The sequence below is a fragment of the Ambystoma mexicanum genome, chromosome 8 (genome assembly GCF_040938575.1).
Source record: "Ambystoma mexicanum isolate Mex_15411 chromosome 8, UKY_AmexF1_1, whole genome shotgun sequence".
Taxonomy (NCBI): domain Eukaryota; kingdom Metazoa; phylum Chordata; class Amphibia; order Caudata; family Ambystomatidae; genus Ambystoma; species Ambystoma mexicanum.
Window position 1 is genome coordinate 1671768423 of NC_090929.1, and position 21399 is coordinate 1671789821.

At 45.2% G+C, this 21399-nt stretch overlaps 1 protein-coding gene across 2 annotated transcripts in view; it reads left to right on the forward strand.

Annotated features, from left to right (window-relative positions):
* Window positions 1-21399, forward strand: part of PLPP4 (phospholipid phosphatase 4) — a 1071056-nt gene that overhangs the window by 718968 nt on the left and 330689 nt on the right. For both annotated transcript variants that reach the window (XM_069611950.1, XM_069611951.1), the window contains exon 5: window positions 4319-4443. In XM_069611950.1, coding sequence (XP_069468051.1) covers window positions 4319-4443 — 125 coding nt within the window. The remainder of the gene's footprint in view (window positions 1-4318; window positions 4444-21399) is intronic.

Genomic DNA, 21399 nt, shown 5'->3' on the forward strand with positions numbered 1-21399 from the left:
CTTTCCTCTTTCTTTCAGATCAGGTCATTGTCTGCTACTTCGATTTCCTGTTTTGTACATCTGTGTCTGCTTTTGGGATGGGTCAGTGCTTCACCAGCCTGTCACTACCTAGTGGGAATCCATTTCATGGATCTACTCCCCCCCACTCCATCCTCTGACCTGCCTTTTGCCCTCAACCCCCTTTTCTTCTATCTGGGCCCTTTGAGGTTAGGGGAACCAGTATAACCCTGGTTGCACAACTCCCCCGACTTTGGGTACAACTTATACTGCTTCTGGCTTCACAGCACACACACCCTTCCTCATTGAAGGTGTCTCCAGTCCAGCCACTCGATAAAGAAGCTCCTCTCACTCCTGAGACCCACGGCTTGCCCGCAGCTTCTCGCCTCGGTCTCCGACACACCTCTGACAATCAGGCTCACATGGGGATAAGCAGCCTTCCTGCACGCCTTCCGCTGCACAGCCTCTGCATCTCAGAGTTTGGGGGAACAGGACCACAACAGAAGAAGCAGGTGAAATCTGCTGTATCAATGTTCCAGTGTCCCTCTGGTTCTCCCACTTCTTCATAGACTGCCAACACTGTGTCTTCTTCTTTCTGCCTCTGATACTACAGCACACCCTCCAGTCACAGTTCCTGCTCCTTCTCATTGCCTGCACCTCAGGGGACTTTTATGCCTCCCAGGTTCCTTCAGGTGTGGGCTGTTAGGCTTACTTGACTGACTACTACTACAGCATGCCTCTTCAGTCCTCTTCCCCGTCCCAGTGCGTATGGGACTCATTGTACCCAACAACAACGTTAGTTCTTTTAAGAAACTCCTTAATTTTAAGGGCAGATTTAATTCCCTTGGAACTATTAAAAGACGAACCATTAGAATTGGTTGTTACAGAGGTAGGCAATTGGCTTAAGGCAATATCGCTAGATCGTTTTACCTCATACCTCTCGGAGTAATGAGGGTGTTTATCTTGCGATGCCCTGATCGATCTTTCTGATATTAGGGTCTGTTTAGGTTTCATGGTATTCATGCCCAGAGCCACAGAATTCACATGTGGTTCAGATACATCATAATGGCAATAAGCCATTACTTACTTTGGCATTCTTGTGAGGTTTTCCATCTCAAAGGATACATACTGCGTCTCATCCCACGGATCTCCTCACCACCCTGGCCCTGTCTGCTGCCCTGTGATCCTCCTGCAGTACAAAACCCCAAGGTCAGGATCAGGAAGCATCTGCCTTTCCCAGGCCACCTGGGAGGAGGCTTTAGGCAGGGTTTCAGTGAGGGGTCCGTAGGATTCTTCACAGTACCCAGAGCACTGAGGCTTGTCTAAGGAGTGTCGTACTGTGCCACCACCAGGGGAACCCAGGAGTATCTGGTCTTTCCATCTAATACCAATCCATCGAATTCCTATCCATTGAAATGTATTCATTGAATTTCTTTTCCATCAAAAAGCATATTCATTGAAGGAATTTTGATGGATAATTTCGATGGACAATTAGGGTTGGGGTTAGATTAAGGGTTAGATCAAGGGTTAGATTTAGGGTTAGTGTTAGGGTTAGTTTTAGGGTTAGGCTTAGAGTTGGGTTTCGGGCTAGAGTTAGGGTTAGGGTTAGAGTTGGGGTTAAAGGGGGGGTGGGTGTGTGGGGCTGGAAGGGGCCAGGGGAGACCCCACAATATACAATAAACATTAAAATGTTACAGGGAGCTGGCCAGTGCCAAAATTACAGCACTGGACAGCTCCATGTAACATTTTGACTTAGAGATATAAAAGTATCGAAATGCTATTGTTTACATTTAAAAGTACATATCCATTTGATCATTTGATAGAAACGTTTCGATGGATATGTACTTTTAATGTAAAACATAGAATTTCGCTGCATTTATTTTTGTTGGATATTTTACGATGCATTGTCTTTTCAATACATCTTTTTCGAGGCAGAGACCATAAACCGAACGCAGCCATTAGCTCGCTGGCGGAAAGAACGTGAGTGAGGGGAAGATAACAGGATGGGAAAGCGGGAAATAAATACAAGGGAACAAAAAGTGTAGCCCAGTCTTTAAAGCTACCGAGGATCTAACAGCCACTAAGCTTTGTAGGTTAACACAATAACATCCTCAAGTGTGTGTGGGTTCACTTAGGAAACCAAAAAGCATTGTTATTTTGAGCTTTACATTCGTATGCCTCCATTTTACTCTACAGGGTTATTAGTGTATAGCAGCAACTGGATCACTTCACGCAGCTGCCCTCTTTACCAGTTGCAAACTCCCCTTCATTCATTTGCCATTCACTGCACCTGAACATACAGAACTAAAGACCGGTCAATTCGGTTCTCTCCTTGTGGTAGAGTGTTTTTTCTTCACAGTGGTATGTCATTTAACCGCAAAATACATTTCTCCAGGGAAGCAAAAAAAAAGGCGAGGCATGGGTGCAGTGTTTGTAAAAAATGAACCTCACCCACCCTGAAAATAATTTCCCCAGAGTCACAAGTGCGCCGCAGCAGGGAGGGCGAGCCACGAGAAGACGGTTACACTAAATGGCCCTGTTTAACAACGCTGTGAAAAAATAAAAAGAATAACATTAAGTGTTCAGCAACAATAAACTCCCACGTACTTTAACATTAAATAACTATATCTCTATTTCTCACAAATTGATCCGGGTGCACGCTCTTCTGCTTACTGATGTTCCTAAAACATTTTCTTGTTTGTGAGATACAAATATATATATATATATATATGGTAAAACGAGGAGAGGGGCGCACTCCAGATCCCTGCACAACCTTCTCAGCCATTAGTGTTCTCCTTCGACCGGTTTCTGTGCTCTTACACGTCATCGGGGAGGCAGTCTTAACTTGCAGCTCACAGCAAGTGCAGGAGATGATAATCAATGATGATTTCTGCTGCAAGGGCTTCTGGTAGATGTAGTCATCAGGTTTAACAAGGAAAAAGCTCACACCCAATCCCACAATGGAGAAAGGGGGGAGTAGCCTGCAGTGAGGCACTGGGATGCCTGGAACTGTGGAATCGTTTCTCTATCTGTAGACCTGCACAGATCTGTAACACCACTGCGCCCACAAAATGTGGGCCGTTATCTGACCAGAGTACACGGGGCAGCCCGAACCGGGAGAAATACTCCTTTAACATTACTTTTGTCGTTGACATGGCAGTACAGTCTTTTAAAGGATATGCCTCCACCCACTTGCTGAATGCACAAATCACCACTAACACATATTTGTAGTTCTGACACCTTTCCATTTCTATGAAATCAAAATGGATCACCTCGAATGGCATGGAGGGTGGGCCGAAACTACCTACTGGAGTCACGGTTCCCTTCCCTACATTGTGTTGCAGGCACGTAATACAATTCTGCACTAGCCTTTCTGCATTCTTTTTTATCTGCTCATTCTTCCATACTGTGGATAAATGCTGTACCATCTTCTTCGCGCAAATGTGGGTAGGGCTATGCGCCATTGTAACCATTGCGGTTACGTAACAATTTGGCAACATCCAGTTTTTGGTCTCTTTGTCCACCCAACATCCTTCCAAATCTAACTCAGCAGAGCCCTCAGCCCACCCCTGAATCAGTGTCCCATAACAAACCACATATGAAGAGTAAAGGGACATGCATTCAGTTAGTAAAATATATAAACACATATTCCTATGCCATACACATGTAACCAAGTAACCAAGTAGTATAAAAAAGATCAATGTTGGATTCTTGTGTATTGCAACCTATAACGGTTCTATACGCTCTACCACAGAAATATCACTGCCTTATATTTTACACCTTTTTTAACATGTTTTTTTGCCACATAGTGTGGGGGCGATCTCCCAAATCCAACCCTCTCCACAACTAGTAATGTCTCATCCATAGCACCTCCTACATTCCGCACCAAAAATTAAGTGAATAATTCAGCTGTGAGATTTTGGGGTAAAACAGTGGATGCCCCTATAAAACCTTCTCGGGTTCCTGGTGATGTTATTAAACCTCACCATATTTGGTATTGTCCTTTATCATGTCACTCGAACCCCTGAATGGCTTTATGACCTTCTAATTCATAGCATCCCATCAATTCTTCTCTGTTTGTATTTCTGTTTTATTGTTTGTTTTTTGTCGCATAGCCATTGTCATTATAGACCAGGGTTATGCAACTATCGGCTCTCTATGTATTCTGTACTTCGATTCCCATGATCCCTCTCTCTTCACTATACCGTCTAGGGCTGATGGGAGTTATAGTCTGAAACATCTGGCGTGCCCAATGATGCAGAACCCTTTTTATAGGTCAACAAGTACATTGGCTTATGTCCTCTCTTTGAAATGTTTTCAGGCCGCGGCCCGATTTCTTCTACCGCTGCTTCCCGGATGGAGTGATGAACTCCGAGATGCACTGTACTGGAGAGGCAGACCTGGTGTCGGAGGGCAGGAAGAGCTTCCCCAGCATCCACTCCTCCTGTAAGTCCTCCTCTTGCTTCTCTCTGTCTTCACTCTCTCCTGCTATCTTCTTTCTGATGAAGGGTGAACAGCTGAGGCACTCGTGATTGGGCGACCGCCCCCTGAAAAGATTCACCCTTTCACAGACAGCCCAAGACCCCCAGTACTGGAAGGAGTCTCCACGATTGGCTAGCAAACTACCTGTTACATGTCTGATTCTGCACTTTCTTTTGGTTTCTTTGAGATTCATCGGATGTAAAGAGTATAATGTTGACTTCATACCACCTAGAAATTGACACAGTTACACCACATGCCACCTGAACTTGACAGACGCATTGAAGGTGGGGGACGCGCCCTGAATTAAATGATGTAGGTATTGAAGCGTCTCCTCTGCCATCCATGTCGCTAAATGATTTTTCACTCTGTTGGACCAGAGGTAGACGTGTAATAAGAAAGTAGTGGAACTGTGACGACAGCAGGAGTGGGGGGGGGGGGAGCATGGCGCAACACATGTTAAAGGGGTGAGGAAGACATAATGAATGGACAATCGAGTGGGTGGAATGATCAAAAATGCCCTCTCCAAAATGTGGGCTGTCCACACATGGACAGGAACGGGACAGCGGCACTTACACGTCCTTTGACTGCTTATCAGGTCAACAGGAGCACAAGTGGAGTGATTAGCTACAAAGAGTGTAACTTGTAAAATTAGGAGTTATGCTTTAACTTCAAAAACCGTTCCGGGGCTGTAACAATGATTCTACAAAGTAGTGGAACTATTACGAATAACAGTCAAAGTAATGGAACTCCATTCCTGTTAGTTCTCGCTCACTTCAACCTCTGTCTTGGACTTCCTGCGCCCTCTAATATTGCTGTCTCTTGTCCAATTAAAGATATCGTTTGTGTTACTTTTATTTGCAGTTAAACGCATCTCCTAATGACTTTGTACTCAAATCATGATTTACAAGTTATGGATACCAATTTAATTTGACTGTATAACCTTTTGATTTTCCTGATTTTGGATTTTGACACCATTTTATTAAATCCTGTGTATGTTTCTTGTGTGGTATGAGGTTGTATATTTATGTGAGTGCTATGGTCGATGATCGGATGTTTGCTGGATGTACTAGATGAAAAATAAACATGATGTATGATTTTCAGTGAGAAAACACAATTTTATATTCTCTCCTCAGTTGCCACTCCCAATACCCAGAGTTTACTTTGGGTTTCCTGGTGATGCACTGACCACGCCCATAAGCCTCAAGCCCTTCCTTGGAAGGCCTTTCTCTCGGGCTCGTCCACAGTCACATTGTTTCTTGCAAACCTCAGACATGGGCTATGGCTGCAAAGAAGAGGTGTCATAACTTTGTGTCCTCATTTCAAAAGCAGGGCAGCGCTACGTTTTCCCCTTTTTGTGTCTGGCTAGAGAGAGCTTTAGTTCTCTCCCACAGCCCTTGCAGCATTATGTAGAGGAGCTCAGTATCACCTGCTTCATGAGCAGAAAGTGTGCCTCGTGGTGAAAGCTCTGTTACACGGTCGGCCATTTTGTAGAAGCTAGCGAGGCTGTGTTAATTGGGAAGCTATTTGTCGAATGTTGCTTTCTATAGCGTCTTTTTCTTCTAAGCTGCTTGCTACATTTTAAATTATTTTGTCTACTGTTTATTTGTGATGCGGACTATACATCAGAATTGTGTTTCAAGGCGCATCAAGATGGGGGAGGGGAGAAAATGAAAAAAACGTTCTTAAAAGGTCTTGAAACATTTGGAATGTGCAAGTGCTAAAGAATGGAGGGAGGAGAGGGAGTGCAGGAAGGGGAGGGGATGAAGACAAAAACAATGGCGTTCTGACTAGGCCATAAGATTATTTGGAGCGTGCAAGTGCTGGACATAACAAGGGGGGCGGAGGGGTGAGAGGCACAGAACAAAACAAAAGCAATAAGTGCATGACAGGCAGGCAAGTTGCAGTGAGGAAAAACCAGACATGCAAGGTGAGAGTCAGGTAGGAGTGGCTGTAGCATGGGACAACCTCGCCTCATGACTGAGGGGCTACATCAGGCCAACAGATTTTTATTAGGTATTTTCATTGTGCAAGTGTTGGACACGCAAGGGGAACATTCATGTTTTGTTCCACTTTGCGCAAAGCTATATTTTTATTTTTATTTATGCTGCGTAGCACACTGATGTTGTTTATAAGTTTGTGCAGGATTACTTTTGTTATTATCACTTCCTTCTTGTTTGTCTATGGCCACCCCTTGTTAATGAGTTTAAAGTATAGCAATCTGCTGCCCCGCGATGCACGGAGCGCCTGTCATTGGCCCTTTGCTCCTGAACGGAAACAGTATTTTCACAGGTGCCATCTTGGAATGGAGGGACATGCCTGCCAACTGTATTGCCTGCCTGTGTGCCTCAGCTACATTTAAATGTTTCTAATCAATGTGCTGCATTTTCCTTGTGTGTTATAACTTTGAGCTTCGCCGTGTAATTCAGTGACCTCTGATAGAGATTGATCTGAGCTGAATATTGCGGGAGAACACTTTGGCTTAGAGAGGAGTGTTTTGCAAAACAATATGGTTGTTTCCATGAAGTTTTACAAAGCTGCTCGGGCTGGCTGCCCTGTGCGTGCGCCACTTTTCCTAAAATAGCTGGTGCTGTTTCTTCTATAGGACAAGCATTGTTAAAGTAGTGTGAATTAGCCTCCATAGCACAATTTGTGAAATAGTTTGCTTTTTTGGTGTCTGTGTTTATGCACAAACCACAGACATCCACTTAACCCTTTGTAGTCCAGCCTGTGTAAAGGCGCAATGTGATTTACAGGAAGAAAGCACAGGCATCTGATCCCGGGAATCAGGAGTTCGCAGATGGGAGCAGGCTGGTTTCTGGAGCACGCATGATAGGGGCTGGTCAGAGAAATGAAAACACAAATAAGTCTGTTCAACAGTCTGGTAGATATTAGGAAGTGTAAGCACTGGGGATTACATTTAAAGGCAAGTCTAAACAGGTAAAAGTGGCAAAGCTTTACACATTTAAGTGGCAGCAATTCACACATTTCCTATTTCAATTATTCAACTCAATAGTAGTGGGAATAGTGCGTGTGTTGAGTGCTTTCCTAGCACTCATGCTTTGCATGACATCACTGATTTCTGGTGCATTGATTACCCCAATGATCACGTGACCTGACTGCAATACACAATGACCTGATCCCTGTGTCCCTGGTTCGTTCTTGCTACCCCCAGCATCATGTGGCAGATCTTTGTACAGGGCATACCTAGGGTCTATATGGTGACAGTGCACCCCTGCACAAATGGTGCATTGTGATGTTTGTACTTTTACCAAGGTGCACCTACTAAACATTACAGCGTGCCATTTTTGCAATAAACAAACACCACCCGAGAGGGAGCACAGATGCACAGTGCACCCCAAGAATGCTGGTTTGCCTGGATGCAGGTGTACCCCAGGGTCCTGTGGGCACCTCCCAATGAAGTAAAGGTTGTTTTGTTACAGTTAGCATCTCAATGGGGGCTCAGGTTGCTGGCCCCACTCAAAGCAATATTCAGTGTTCACTTTCACACATGCTGCACTGCTCCTGAGCGCTGAGTGAGCACGAAGGGTAGGTTTAGAGTTTGGTAACGGGGTGCAAACCCTGGGGTGTGCCTGGTACAGCCTTTGTACAATGCACTATCTGCCGCCTGGGGCGTGTGTAATGCACCCCCAATGCATATAAAAGAGCGATTTGGAAAGGCCTTCCTAACTGCACAGTGGGTGAAATATGCTGTCTTTGAAAATGGCAATGCCAGCGCGCAACAATGGAAATTGGCGATGAAAGAACTACTGCTGTACAGGGTTCACCTCTGAGGTGCACACAAAGCTTTAAGTGGGCCAGGTCTGGCTGGGGCTCAGCCCTGGCAGTTTCCAAGAATGGCCCTCGAGTCTGGGCTTTACCAGGGCGCCACAAAATTCCATCTTTGAGTGGATTTCCAAGCGCTAAAATGCATGAAAAGCTGATGAGGGACAACACTGCTTTTCCCCAGTAGATTCCACTAGCAGCCATGTTTAGAATCACTGCTCAGGTCCACAAGCATCTGAAAGGTGTGTATTTCATTATTTACTAATACTGAAGGGAAACAGGGACGTCATTTCACCAAAATGCCATGGGTAGCGGAAGTGACATCACATGACCCTTGAACGCTGATGACATCACAGGAAGTGATGCTTTTTGACCCCACCCTGAATTGACATCACAGGAAGCGATGGAACACAACCTTTCACCCCTTGACAAAACAGAAAGTGGCATTGCATAGCATTGTTCCTAAGTACACTACGAAAAGTATGGTTATGATATCACTGTAATGTGATATACATTTCATACAAGAATGGATCACCATATGTATCATTAATATCAGTGTGTATAGGCCCATATTACCAAATTACTGTGAATGCAAGCAGACGTCCAAGGCCAAATGATAATTATGTGCTATTATATAGCACTTACGCTTAAGTGCTTTATATAGAACAACCATACATACAATATCACCCAACCTGTGTTTGGTACTCATTTATCAACCACAGAAGGATGAAAGGCTGAGTTGGCCTTGCCGGCATTCGAACCAGCAAACTACAGATCACACACACACATTGCAGCAGCGAGCGCTCAACCCAGTGAGCTATTTTACCAGCTATAGCTGTCTTACCAGCTATAGTAAAATGAGCAATTACATGTCTGAATGTTCTGAAAGTCAGAAAGCAAATTACACTCTGTAGTGGATACCGTTAAACTGGTAACTGAGATTTAACAGCAGGCCAGTTCATGTGCAGATCTAGTGCATAGTTGCCACATGTCAAGCCTGCATGGACCTACTTTTCAAGCTTCAGAGGCTGGCAACATACACACCATCGGGAGGGTTCATGACTATGTATTAAAGAATTTAGAGTAGCGCAGGGAAAGCAGCACACTCACACAGCATCCTGCACTCTGGGCACTCGTTTCCTAATACATGCAAACAAAAATCCTGGACAGCATGCCAGGGAGATAGGAAAGATGGACACATTACAACAAAGCATTAATTGTTGCACAATGAAATCAAGGGCCACTTGATATGCTATGGTCAAACATGTCTACACTGTACACAAGCTTTTAGGCACAAGAATCTTGCCAAGTGACCGAGGACACCGAGATGGAATGTTTTGTGATGATCGTAACAGAGACAACAGCAGAAAAAAACATGCTATAACTGCAACTTGCGATAAGCAAAATACATGCTCCAAAATTGATGCTTTTTCTACTCCAAATGCTTTTTGGAAGTTTTTGTCTTCATTGTGAAATTGAGGTGTTGAAGAACAGACTAAATTAGTGACTCATCCCTGAAGTGTGCCTGAAATAAACCTTTATTGAGTCTAGCAATTATTGTACAGAATTCCAGAAAGAGAAATTATTTGTTATTCCAATTCTTTCCTATTTAGGGTCACTGCTCAAAGTGTTGCAATTGTTGAACACCCTGGTTTTTTAGAGGCCTGAACAAGAAAGCTAGCCACTCCAGAAACAAAGAGCGCTGGTCACAGCCTAGCAACTTCCATTAAAAAAAAACACCCTGGCGACCCCCAAATAATGTCCATGAAGGGAAAATAAAGCAGAGAACACTTTGTTCGATTTTTGCGACCTGTTACACTGAAGTCTTGTCATTAGAATTATTTGATACATTCAATACTTAAAGGTCAGGGAATTCAGCTGCAGAGAACTGAGGGGCTGGACACCGCATTGACCCATTTTGATCTGATTTGGATTTCATTTTTGAATATGTTTTATTTTAGCCGATTTATTTTCTTTCTGTACTTGCCTCATATCTAACGCGCCTTTTAATATCGAGTTTACCCACTTTCATTCCTGGTAAGAAAGCTTGACCTCTTCTGTTAGTCAACTCTTTCAAATGCACTGTCCCCGCGTATTTTTAAGGTTCCTTAACTACTCTGGATTCTGAAGCCGCACCAGACACCTTTTGCGCACCTCCCCCAAATTTTGCTCCACAAAGTATTATAGATCTGTTCTTTGTTTGTCTGTCCTTGTGAGCGCCCTGAGACCTTTTGTGTGAGTGTTGCGCTATATAAAAATGTATTTAGTTAGTATTTAGATAGACCCGTCACCCCCAATTTCTAATCCTGCTTACATCACTGGGTCCAGGACAGCGGAGGGCTCCGGTGTCTGGGGGTGTTTGCTGCTGAGTGATTAATGCGCAGTGGTCGAAATGAGCAGAGGAATGAGGACTGCAAACCTCTGGCAATCCCACATGTTATTTATTTATTTATTTACTTATTTATTTGTTATTTTTTTCATTTGTAGCCGAGCACAAAGCCCTGAGGCCTCTAGGCGCTAGATACAGGAAGGTTATAAGTTCCACAGATGCAGAATAGTTACAAGGTAAGGAGTGGCAGGTGCATTGAGGTACAAAGAAACATAAGAAACACGTCTGCAGGACTCTATGGAACATATATAAGGCATTATGTCTTCCAACAGCCCAATGGATGCAGTGAGAAGAACCAGGGACCCCTTGGAGACCTGTACCATCTACGTTGCTCCTCCTCCTTTCATAGAGTGCTTGGAAGCAGGTGCACGCCGGCGCTTTAGGGAACTGGCTCTCGCCTGGTGGTGGAGAGCTTGCTTTCCTGGAGGCGGTGCTATGCAGGGCGTCGATTCGCTTCTGCGGAATGCGCAGACGCAGGGAATGCACTCCCCTGCAGCTTGCTCTTCTTCCAAGGAGCTGTAGATGCATGGGGATCTGCTCACAGCAGACGAACCCCAATCAGTTTGCTTTACCATGAACATATTAGCACTGATTAAGTGAAAGAAGATAGATAATTTGCCAACCCCAGGCTTGGTGAATCTTTCACCAGACACGTTTTTGTCCAATATTTCATATATCAATGTGGTGTACAATCGGGTCGGTCTCTGGGGATCGCTAGGACAGTTTGTTACTACTTTCACAAGAATGCCCTTCAAAATCCTTCATTCTTTGCTGTACCAGCCAACAGTGTCGACCCTTCGTGTGATGTTGTGGCAGCTCCCAGTTAAAACAGACCTAGCAATTACCATGAGATTATCGAATAATGTTAGGCTATGATCGCAGGCAATGTTAGAGGTGAGACACGATCACAGGCAATCTCAGAGGTGATACACGATCACAGGCAATGTCAGAGGTGAGACACGATCACAGGCAATCTTAGAGGTGATACACGATCACAGGCAATGTCAGAGGTGATACACGATCACAGGCAATGTCAGAGGTGAGACACGATCACAGGCAATCTCAGAGGGGAGACAGGATCACAGCAATGCCAGAGGTGAGACAGGATCACAGGCAATGTCAGAGGTGAGACAGGACCACAGGCAATGTCAGAGGTGAGACAGGATCACAGTCAATGTCAGAGGTGAGACAGGATCACAGGCAATCTCAGAGGTGCGACAGGATCACAGGCAATGTCAGAGGTGCGACAGGATCACAGGCAATGTCAGAGGTGAGACACGATCAGAGGCAATGTCAGAGGTTATACACGATCACAGGCAATCTCAGAGGTGATACACGGTCACAGGCAATGTCAGAGGTGCGACAGGATTACAGGCAATGTCAGAGGTGAGACAGGACCACAGGCAATGTCAGAGGTGAGACAGGATCACAGGCAATGTCAGAGGTGATACACGATCGCAGGCAATGTCAGAGGTGAGACACGATCACAGGCAATGTCAGAGGTGAGACACGATCACAGGCTATCTCAGAGGGGAGACAGGATCACAGGCAATGTCAGAGGTGAGACAGGACCACAGGCAATGTCAGAGGTGAGACAGGATCACAGTCAATGTCAGAGGTGAGACAGGATCACAGGCAATATCAGAGGTGCGACAGGATCACAGGCAATGTCAGAGGTGCAACAGGATCACAGGCAATGTCAGAGGTAAGACAGGCTCACAGGCAATGTCAGAGGTGAGACACAATCGCAGGCAATGTCAGAGGTGAGACACGATCACAGGCAATCTCAGAGGTGAGACAGGATCACAGGCAATGTCAGAGTTGAGACAGGACCACAGGCAATGTCAGAGGTGAGACAGGATCACAGGCAATGTCAGAGGTGATACACGATTGCAGGCAATGTCAGAGGTGAGACAGGATCACAGGCAATCTCAGAGGTGCGACAGGATCACAGGCAATGTCAGAGGTAAGACAGGATCACAGGCAATGTCAGAGGTGAGACACGATCAGAGGCAATGTGAGAGGTTATACACGATCGCAGGCAATCTCAGAGGTGATACACGATCACAGGCAATGTCAGAGATGCGACAGGATCACAGTCAATGTCAGAGGTGAGACAGGATCACAGGCAATCTCAGAGGTGCGACAGGATCACAGGCAATGTCAGAGGTGCGACAGGATCACAGGCAATGTCAGAGGTGAGACACGATCAGAGGCAATGTCAGAGGTTATACACGATCACAGGCAATCTCAGAGGTGATACACGATCACAGGCAATGTCAGAGGTGCGACAGGATTACAGGCAATGTCAGAGGTGAGACAGGACCACAGGCAATGTCAGAGGTGAGACAGGATCACAGGCAATGTCAGAGGTGATACACGATCGCAGGCAATGTCAGAGGTGAGACACGATCACAGGCAATGTCAGAGGTGAGACACGATCACAGGCTATCTCAGAGGGGAGACAGGATCACAGGCAATGTCAGAGGTGAGACAGGATCACAGGCAATGTCAGAGGTGAGACAGGACCACAGGCAATGTCAGAGGTGAGACAGGATCACAGTCAATGTCAGAGGTGAGACAGGATCACAGGCAATATCAGAGGTGCGACAGGATCACAGGCAATGTCAGAGGTGTGACAGGATCACAGGCAATGTCAGAGGTAAGACAGGATCACAGGCAATCTCAGAGGTGAGACACGATCACAGGCAATGTCAGAGGTGAGACACGATCACAGGCAATCTCAGAGGTGAGACAGGATCACAGGCAATGTCAGAGGTGAGACAGGACCACAGGCAATGTCAGAGGTGAGACAGGATCACAGGCAATCTCAGAGGTGAGACACGATCACAGGCAATGTCAGAGGTGAGACACGATCACAGGCAATCTCAGAGGTGAGACAGGATCACAGGCAATGTCAGAGGTGAGACAGGACCACAGGCAATGTCAGAGGTGAGACAGGATCACAGGCAATGTCAGAGGTGAGACAGGATCACAGGCAATCTCAGAGGTGCGACAGGATCACAGGCAATGTCAGAGTTAAGACAGGATCACAGGCAATGTCAGAGGTGAGACACGATCAGAGGCAATGTCAGAGGTTATACACGATCACAGGCAATCTCAGAGGTGATACACGATCACAGGCAATGTCAGAGATGCGACAGGATTACAGGCAATGTCAGAGGTGCGACAGGATCACAGGCAATGTCAGAGGTGAGACAGGATCACAGGCAATGTCAGAGGTGAGACAGGACCACAGGCAATCTCAGAGGTGCGACAGGATCACAGGCAATCTCAGAGGTGCGACAGGATCACAGGCAATGTCAGAGGTGCGACAGGATCACAGGCAATGTTAGAGGTGAGACACGATCAGAGGCAATGTCAGAGGTGATACACGATCACAGGCAATCTCAGAGGTGCGACAGGATCACAGGCAATGTCAGAGGTGCGACAGGATCAGAGGCAATGTCAGAGGTGAGACACAATCACATTCAGAGGTGAGACACGATCAGAGGCAATGTCATAGGTGAGACAGGATCACAGGCAATGCCAGAGGTGAGATATGATCACAATAAATGTCAGAGGTGAAACATGATCACAGGCAATGTCAGATGTGAGACGATCACAGGCAATGTCAGAGGTGAGGAACAGACACAGGCAATCTCAGAGGTGATACATGATCACAGGCAATGTCAGAGGTGAGACAGGATCACAGGCAATGTCAGAAGTGAGACACGATCACAGGCAATGTCAGAGGTGAGACAGGATCACAGGCAATCTCAGAGATGAGACACGATCAGAGGCAATGTCATAGGTGAGACACGATCACATTCAGAGGTGAGACACGATCAGAGGCAATGTTAGAGGTGCGACAGGATCACAGGCAATGTCAGAGGTGCGACAGGATCACAGGCAATGTCAGAGTTGAGACACGATCAGAGGCAATGTCAGAGGTGAGACACAATCACATTCAGAGGTGAGACACGATCAGAGGCAATGTCATAGGTGAGACAGGATCACAGGCAATGCCAGATGTGAGACGATCACAGGCAATGTCAGAGATGAGGAACAGACACAGGCAATCTCAGAGGTGATACATGATCACAGGCAATGTCAGAGGTGAGACAGGATCACAGGCAATGTCAGAAGTGAGACACGATCACAGGCAATGTCAGAGGTGAGACAGGATCACAGGCAATGTCAGAGGTGATACACGATCACAGGCAATGTCAGAGGTGCGACAAGATCACAGTCAATGTCAGAAGTGAGACACGATCACAGGCAATGTCAGAGGTGAGACAGGATCACAGGCAATCTCAGAGATGAGACAGGATCACAGGCAATGTCAGAGGTGATACACGATCACAGGCAATGTCAGAGGTGCGACAAGATCACAGTCAATGTCAGAAGTGAGACATGATCAGAGGCAATGTCATAGGTGAGACACGAACACATTCAGAGGTGAGACACGATCAGAGGCAATGTCAGAGGTGAGACAGGATCACAGGCAATGTCAGAGATGAAACACGATCACAGGCAATGTCAGAGATGAGACAGGATCACAGACAATGTCAGAGGTGAACTACGATCACAGGCAATGTCAGAGGTGATACACGATCAGAGGCAATGTCAGAGGTGAGACACGATCACATTCAGTGGTGAGATACGATCAGAGGCAATGTCAGAGGTGAGACAGGATCACAGGCAATGTCAGAGATGAGATAGGATCACAGGTAATGTTAGATGTAACACATGATCACAGGCAATTTCAGAGGTGAGACAGGATCACAATAAGCAGAGGTGAGACATGATCACAGGCAATGTCAGAGGTGAGACACGATCACAGGCAATGCCAGAGGTGAGACACGATCACAATAAATGTCGGCGGTGAGACATGATCACAGGCAATGTCAGACCTGAGAAATGATCACAGGCAGTGTCAGAGGTGAGACATGATCAGAGGTGAGGCACGATCACAGGCAATGTCAGAGGTGAGACACGATCACAGGCAATGTCAGAGGTGAAACAGCCTTCAAAAGCAGCCGAGATCGGGCTGCGAGACACAAGCTCTCCATTAGAGACTTTCCCTTGTATAAGCTGAAGCGCAGGGCCATGTGAGATATTGAGTATAAGCTGAAGCGCAGGGCCATGTGAGATATTGAGTATAAGCTGAAGCGCAGGGCCATGTGAGATATTGAGTATAAGCTGAAGCGCATGGCCATGTGAGATATTGAGTATAAGCTGAAGCGCATGGCCATGTGAGATATTGAGTATAAGCTGAAGCGCAGGGCCATGTGAGATATTGAGTATAAGCTGAAGCGCAGGGCCATGTGAGATATTGAGTATAAGCTGAAGCGCAGGGCCATGTGAGATATTGAGAATAAGCTGAAGCGCAGGGCCATGTGAGATATTGAGAATTAAGCTGAAGCGCAGGGCCATGTGATATATTGAGTATAAGCTGAAGCGCAGGGCCATGTGAGATATTGAGAATTAAGCTGAAGCGCAGGGTCATGTGAGATATTGAGAATTAAGTTGAAGCGCAGGGCCATGTGAGATATTGAGTATAAGCTGAAGCACAGGGCCATGTGAGATATTGAGAATTAAACTGAAGCGCAGGGCCATGTGAGATATTGAGAATAAGCTGAAGCGCAGGGCCATGTGAGATATTGAGAATAAGCTGAAGCGCAGGGCCATGTGAGATATTGACATATGCAGCTGCCGCTTAATGCTCTGTATTCCTTACACCTGAGCGTTGAGTGACTGAATGAGAAGATCAGGATCGCTCTCTGGCTGCCAATAAATCGGTTATGAGATGCCAATCGGGCACGGTCCGCATAACGTAGTTTATTGTCGATGAATATCTATTGGTTCGGCAAGTAAAGCACCCCAGGCAATCAGAGGAGAACCTCCCGCTCCCAGTCTGGAGACCTCATTCAGATAAAAAGGGTAGAAAAAGCTCACCGGATCTACTCATCCCAGAGTCCATGGCCATTGGTTGTGGAATATCACAGAACTTCCCTACTGAAAGCAGAGCTTATCCCGGAGCAATCACCCAGCCTCAAGCTGAAATCACCCCCAGCTATATAGGAGGATTCAATAGGACGGCAGATCACCATCTAAATACGTCCTCACTGCATTTAAGAATTCCAGCGCGTCATCCCCTAAAACCATGGCCATGGAATGAAAGCCACTGTTAAAAAACAACACTCAGATCCTTCTTCAAATACCAAAAATGAAGCCATACCCGAACGCTAACCCTAAAAATACCAATGATCACTGTGCTCGTCAACACCCAACTTAAATCTAACAGCCAGGCCCGCCAATAAATAACAGAAAACGGCCGGATACCAGGGACGTAATTTCACCAAAATGCCAGGGGTAGTGGAAGTGACATGATATGACCCTTGACCTACGATGATATCACAGGAAGTGATTTCATTGGACCCCACCCCAAAGTGACATCATGGGAAGCGATGGAACAAGACCGCTTACCCCTTGACAAAACAGAATATGGTTACAATATCACTGTAACGTGATATACATGTCAGACAAGAATGGATCAACATATGTATCGGCAGAAAAAAAATGCTATAACTGCAACTTGCGAAAAGCCAAATACATAGTCCAAAATGGATGCTTATTCTACTCTAAATGCATTTTGGAGGATTTTGTCTGCATTGTGAATTTGAGGTGTTTAAGAGCAGACAAAATCAGGGAGTCACCCCCTGAAGTGCGCCTGAAATAAACCTTTAGTGATTCTAGCAATTATTGTTTAGAATTCCAGAAAGACAAATTATTTGTTATTCTTATTCTTTCTTATTTAGGGTCACTGCTGAAAGTATTACACTTATGGAACCCCCTGTTTTTTTTAAGAAACCTGAACAAGAAAGCCAGCTATCCTACTAGAAGCAAAGAGGCACATGCCATTGGCCACAGTCCAGGAGCTTCAATTTGTAAAAATAAAAGGGGGTATCAAGGGAGACCACAGGGGTAGCAATGGAGACCTCTCTCGATCCCTAAATGACGTTCTTTGCCGGATACTTTCTTACATACCTGTCCTCTAAGAAACAGCAGCAGTCGACTTATGCTCCAACGCCCAGACTCTCTGTTAAGCCCCTATTTTTTGTATTTATTTATTTATTTATTTTTATTTTTATTTTGTTTCTTTAGGAAAAAACCTAAGAAGCTTTATCAAAATGCTTGAATTCCCTTGGTGCCAAGCCCTTCATGCTGTTAAGTATCCGAAAGTTCCTGGTTGATGATGAGTCATCTGTGGAGATAGCAAAATTGCCGACCCATGTATATCTCCGGGTGTGTCCTTAGGTCGGTTTTCTTCTTTAATTTGTCAAAAGATTGCCTCTAATTGGTTCACCAGCGCTATTGTCCATCTTGTAGTTTCTCCGAATATCAATCGATTCCATAGGTTGTTTTCATCTGTCATCCAGGGCTTTTCGATCAGCGGTAGTAGGTGCACCAATCTGTGTTTCTTAGTTTTTGGGCAGTTTATTATGAGATGTTTCAGGGTTTCCGTCACCTCCGTCGATTTGCACAGACGGCATCCTTTATTCTCGGAGAGACCTCTGATGAACAGAATTTCTTGGGTCTGAAGCAGATTTAGTCTAGCTTTCATAAACAAAGTTCTTTTCCTTTTGTCAGGAAATTTGGTGCAATATTTTATCGGCGATTTGACTTTATTGAAAGTTGTCGGGAGATGTGATAGCAGTTTATTTTCTGCAGCAGCCTCAAGTGTATTAATCCAGTCCATAGTAATCATCTTTTGCTTTATTCGAACTGGATTGTCACTCAGTTCTTTTTCTGTACAGGTTATTTCCTCCAGTTTCTCGTGTCTCTTATCAACCCATCCTTTTAATGCTTTACATTTGCCGCTTTCTATTTCGTCCTTTATGAATTTGAGGGCTGGTAGTGAATCAGGAAGATTGATTTTTCTGAAAAAGCTCATGGCGCTTTGCTCTATCATGGATGCCAGGGATACCAGACCTAGCTCTCTTCGAATCGCCGAAATCGCCGTAGATTTAGGGAAACCCAGGACTGCCTTCCATATTAGTCCTTCTAATTTGGTCCAGATTGCTGCGGGAATACACAGTGAGACTTCTGTTCCATATGCTAGAACAGGAACTGCTTTTCCTTTATAGAAGTTAATGGCCGGTGTTAGAGAAAACTTGCCATACTTTCTATCAATCGCTTTCATTTGGGATGTGAGGTTTTTTGCCTTTTCCCATAGCGCCTTTTTCCTAGTTATGACTGTTTTTGAACTGTCTATGTCGACCCCTAGGTATTTGATGTTTCCAACCGTTTTTATTTTCTCTTTTTCGAGGTGCCAAACCAATTTTTTTTTTTTTTTTTTTATTTGTATTTAATCACTACGGATTTTTACAAAGGAAAAGGAACAAGTGGTTGGTGTTGAAAGAAGTTTCAAGGACGATGTCTAATGTTCAAGTAAATAGATGTTTCACCATGTCGATGAAGGATGAAGAAGGGTCGACCAGGGTGGTCCAATGGAAACTACGAAGTCTCACCAAACGGCACCATGAAGGCGAGGTTTAAGGTTTTGGCGATTTCGCCAGTTTGGACCCGTGTGTAAGCAGTAGGTGGACTGGGGTTAAGATTCGAAGCTTCTTAAGGAGGTGTCGAGTTGATGATGTGTTGCATGATGTTAACCGTAGCTAGAGCCCAACCGGGTTTGTCGCCTGCGATCAGCTTGTTCCAACAGTTTCCCTCGTCTAGCGATACAAAATCAGAGATGATGCTCTTCAAGTAAATGGCACGGATGTCACGTGTCTTTGGACAATTCAAGAGGAGGTGGCGAATTGTCTCTTTTTCTGTAGTCGATTTGCAATACCGACATCGATTAGTTTCCGAAAGCCCTCTGATTGCCAAGATTTCGTTTGTCGCCAGAAGATTCAAACGTATTTTCAAAAAATATAGACGCGCTCTTCTGCTTGGAAAAAGTTTGAGATAAGTTTGAAGTGAGTCCAGCTTGTTGAAAAAGGGGGGAAGGTGACTGGTGAGCTTATATTTGTTAGCGGTTTCTATGGTTTGTATCCAGTCCCACTCTTTAATTTTTTTCGAGGTTTTAGCAGGGTTGGTTATCAGTTCTTCTTTGCTACTTTCAGCCAGGTGTAGAAGATTGTGCATGTTTGATTCCCATTTCTGGAGTGAGTTACACGATTTCGATTCGAGTTCCCGGTTGATCAGTTGATAAGCGTGTGGCGACCCAGGCGTTATGCATTTCCTGTATAGTTGGACACTGTTCAGTGCGACAGAGGTTCCCAGAGATAGGAGGCCTAGTTCTCTCCTAATCAAAGCTATTGGAGTTGATTTAGGGAGACCAAGAATTTTCCTCCAGAACAGGGCTTCCAATTTTGGCCATAACTCTGTTGGAAGGTTAAGCATGGCGTCAGTTCCATAAGTGACCGAGGGAATCACCTTCTTTTTGTAGAAGTCTCTTACGGGGATTAAGGAGTAGCGACCGAATTTGAGGTCGATTGACTTTCCCTGTGTAGATAACTTCTTGACTTTGTCAATGAGGGTTTCTTGCATGGCTTTGTCCTTTAAGGATGAATCTAGCGTGGCTCCCAGGTATTTAAAACTAGAGACCATTTCGATTCGAGTGGAGCCAAGGTAGAGATGAAATTTTTCTGTTTTCTTAGATGTTTTTTGGAACTTCATTATTTTAGTTTTGGACTCGTTGATTCCTAAGTTGTTTTCCGTCATGTACCTTTGTAGGTTGTTTAGTTGCCGTTGGAGACCTATAGGGGTGTGGTCTAATAGAATGAGGTCGTCGTCATACAGCAGGCGGCTAATCTGTGTACCTCCTAGCTTTGGAGGGAACGAACGGATTTGTTTTCCAAAGTCTTGAAAGTCGCCTAGATAAGTCCAGAATAATGCAGGAGCAAGTGCACAACCTTGCTTAACGCCTCTAGCTGTTTTTATCTCTCCCGAAAGTGACCCTTGTTGGTTTAACCTCACCCTCATTGATGTACAGGAGTGTAAAGCTTTGATTGGGTTCAGAATCTCGGGTGGACATTTCCAGGTCGTTAATTTCTGCCATAGTCTAGCGCGATCCACTTTGTCAAAGGCCTGGGTTAGGTCCACGAACGTGATGTAAAGTGTGGGTTTACCTTCAAGGATCTTGTTTTTCAGTGTGTTTAGTATCAAGATGTTGGCGTTCGTGCCCAGGTTCTTCTTAAAGCCTGTTTGGAGGTTATCATGACAGGGGGCGTTGATGGCCCACTTAGTGAAGTGTTGTAATAGAAGGGATCCGAATAATTTGCCTATTGAGTCCAGGAGGGCTATAGGGCGGTAGTTGGCTGGGTCGGTCCTATTTCCTTTTTTGTAAATTGGAACTATGTTCGCTTTGGTCCATGATGGAGGTATGGATCTGGATGCTACACAACGGGCAAAGATGATACTCAGAAGCTGGGACCACGCTTCGGGATGGGTTTTTAGATCTAGGTTTGTTATCCCATCTGGGCCAGGAGCGCGGGAGGGTTTTAGCTTCTTTATTTGTATTTGGATTTCTTCCTGATCAGTAATGTCTATCCATGGCGAGTTGGTTTCGATTATTTTGCCCTGAGCGGGATCTGTTTCTTTGAATAGGTCTTCAAAGTAGGTCTCCCAAACTGAGGCAGCAATCCCATTTAATTGATCGGGGAGAGTGCCCGGGGTCGCTGAATGAATGAGGGCCCAAAAGTCTCTCGCATGGTTGCCGTTTATTGCCGTGAGGA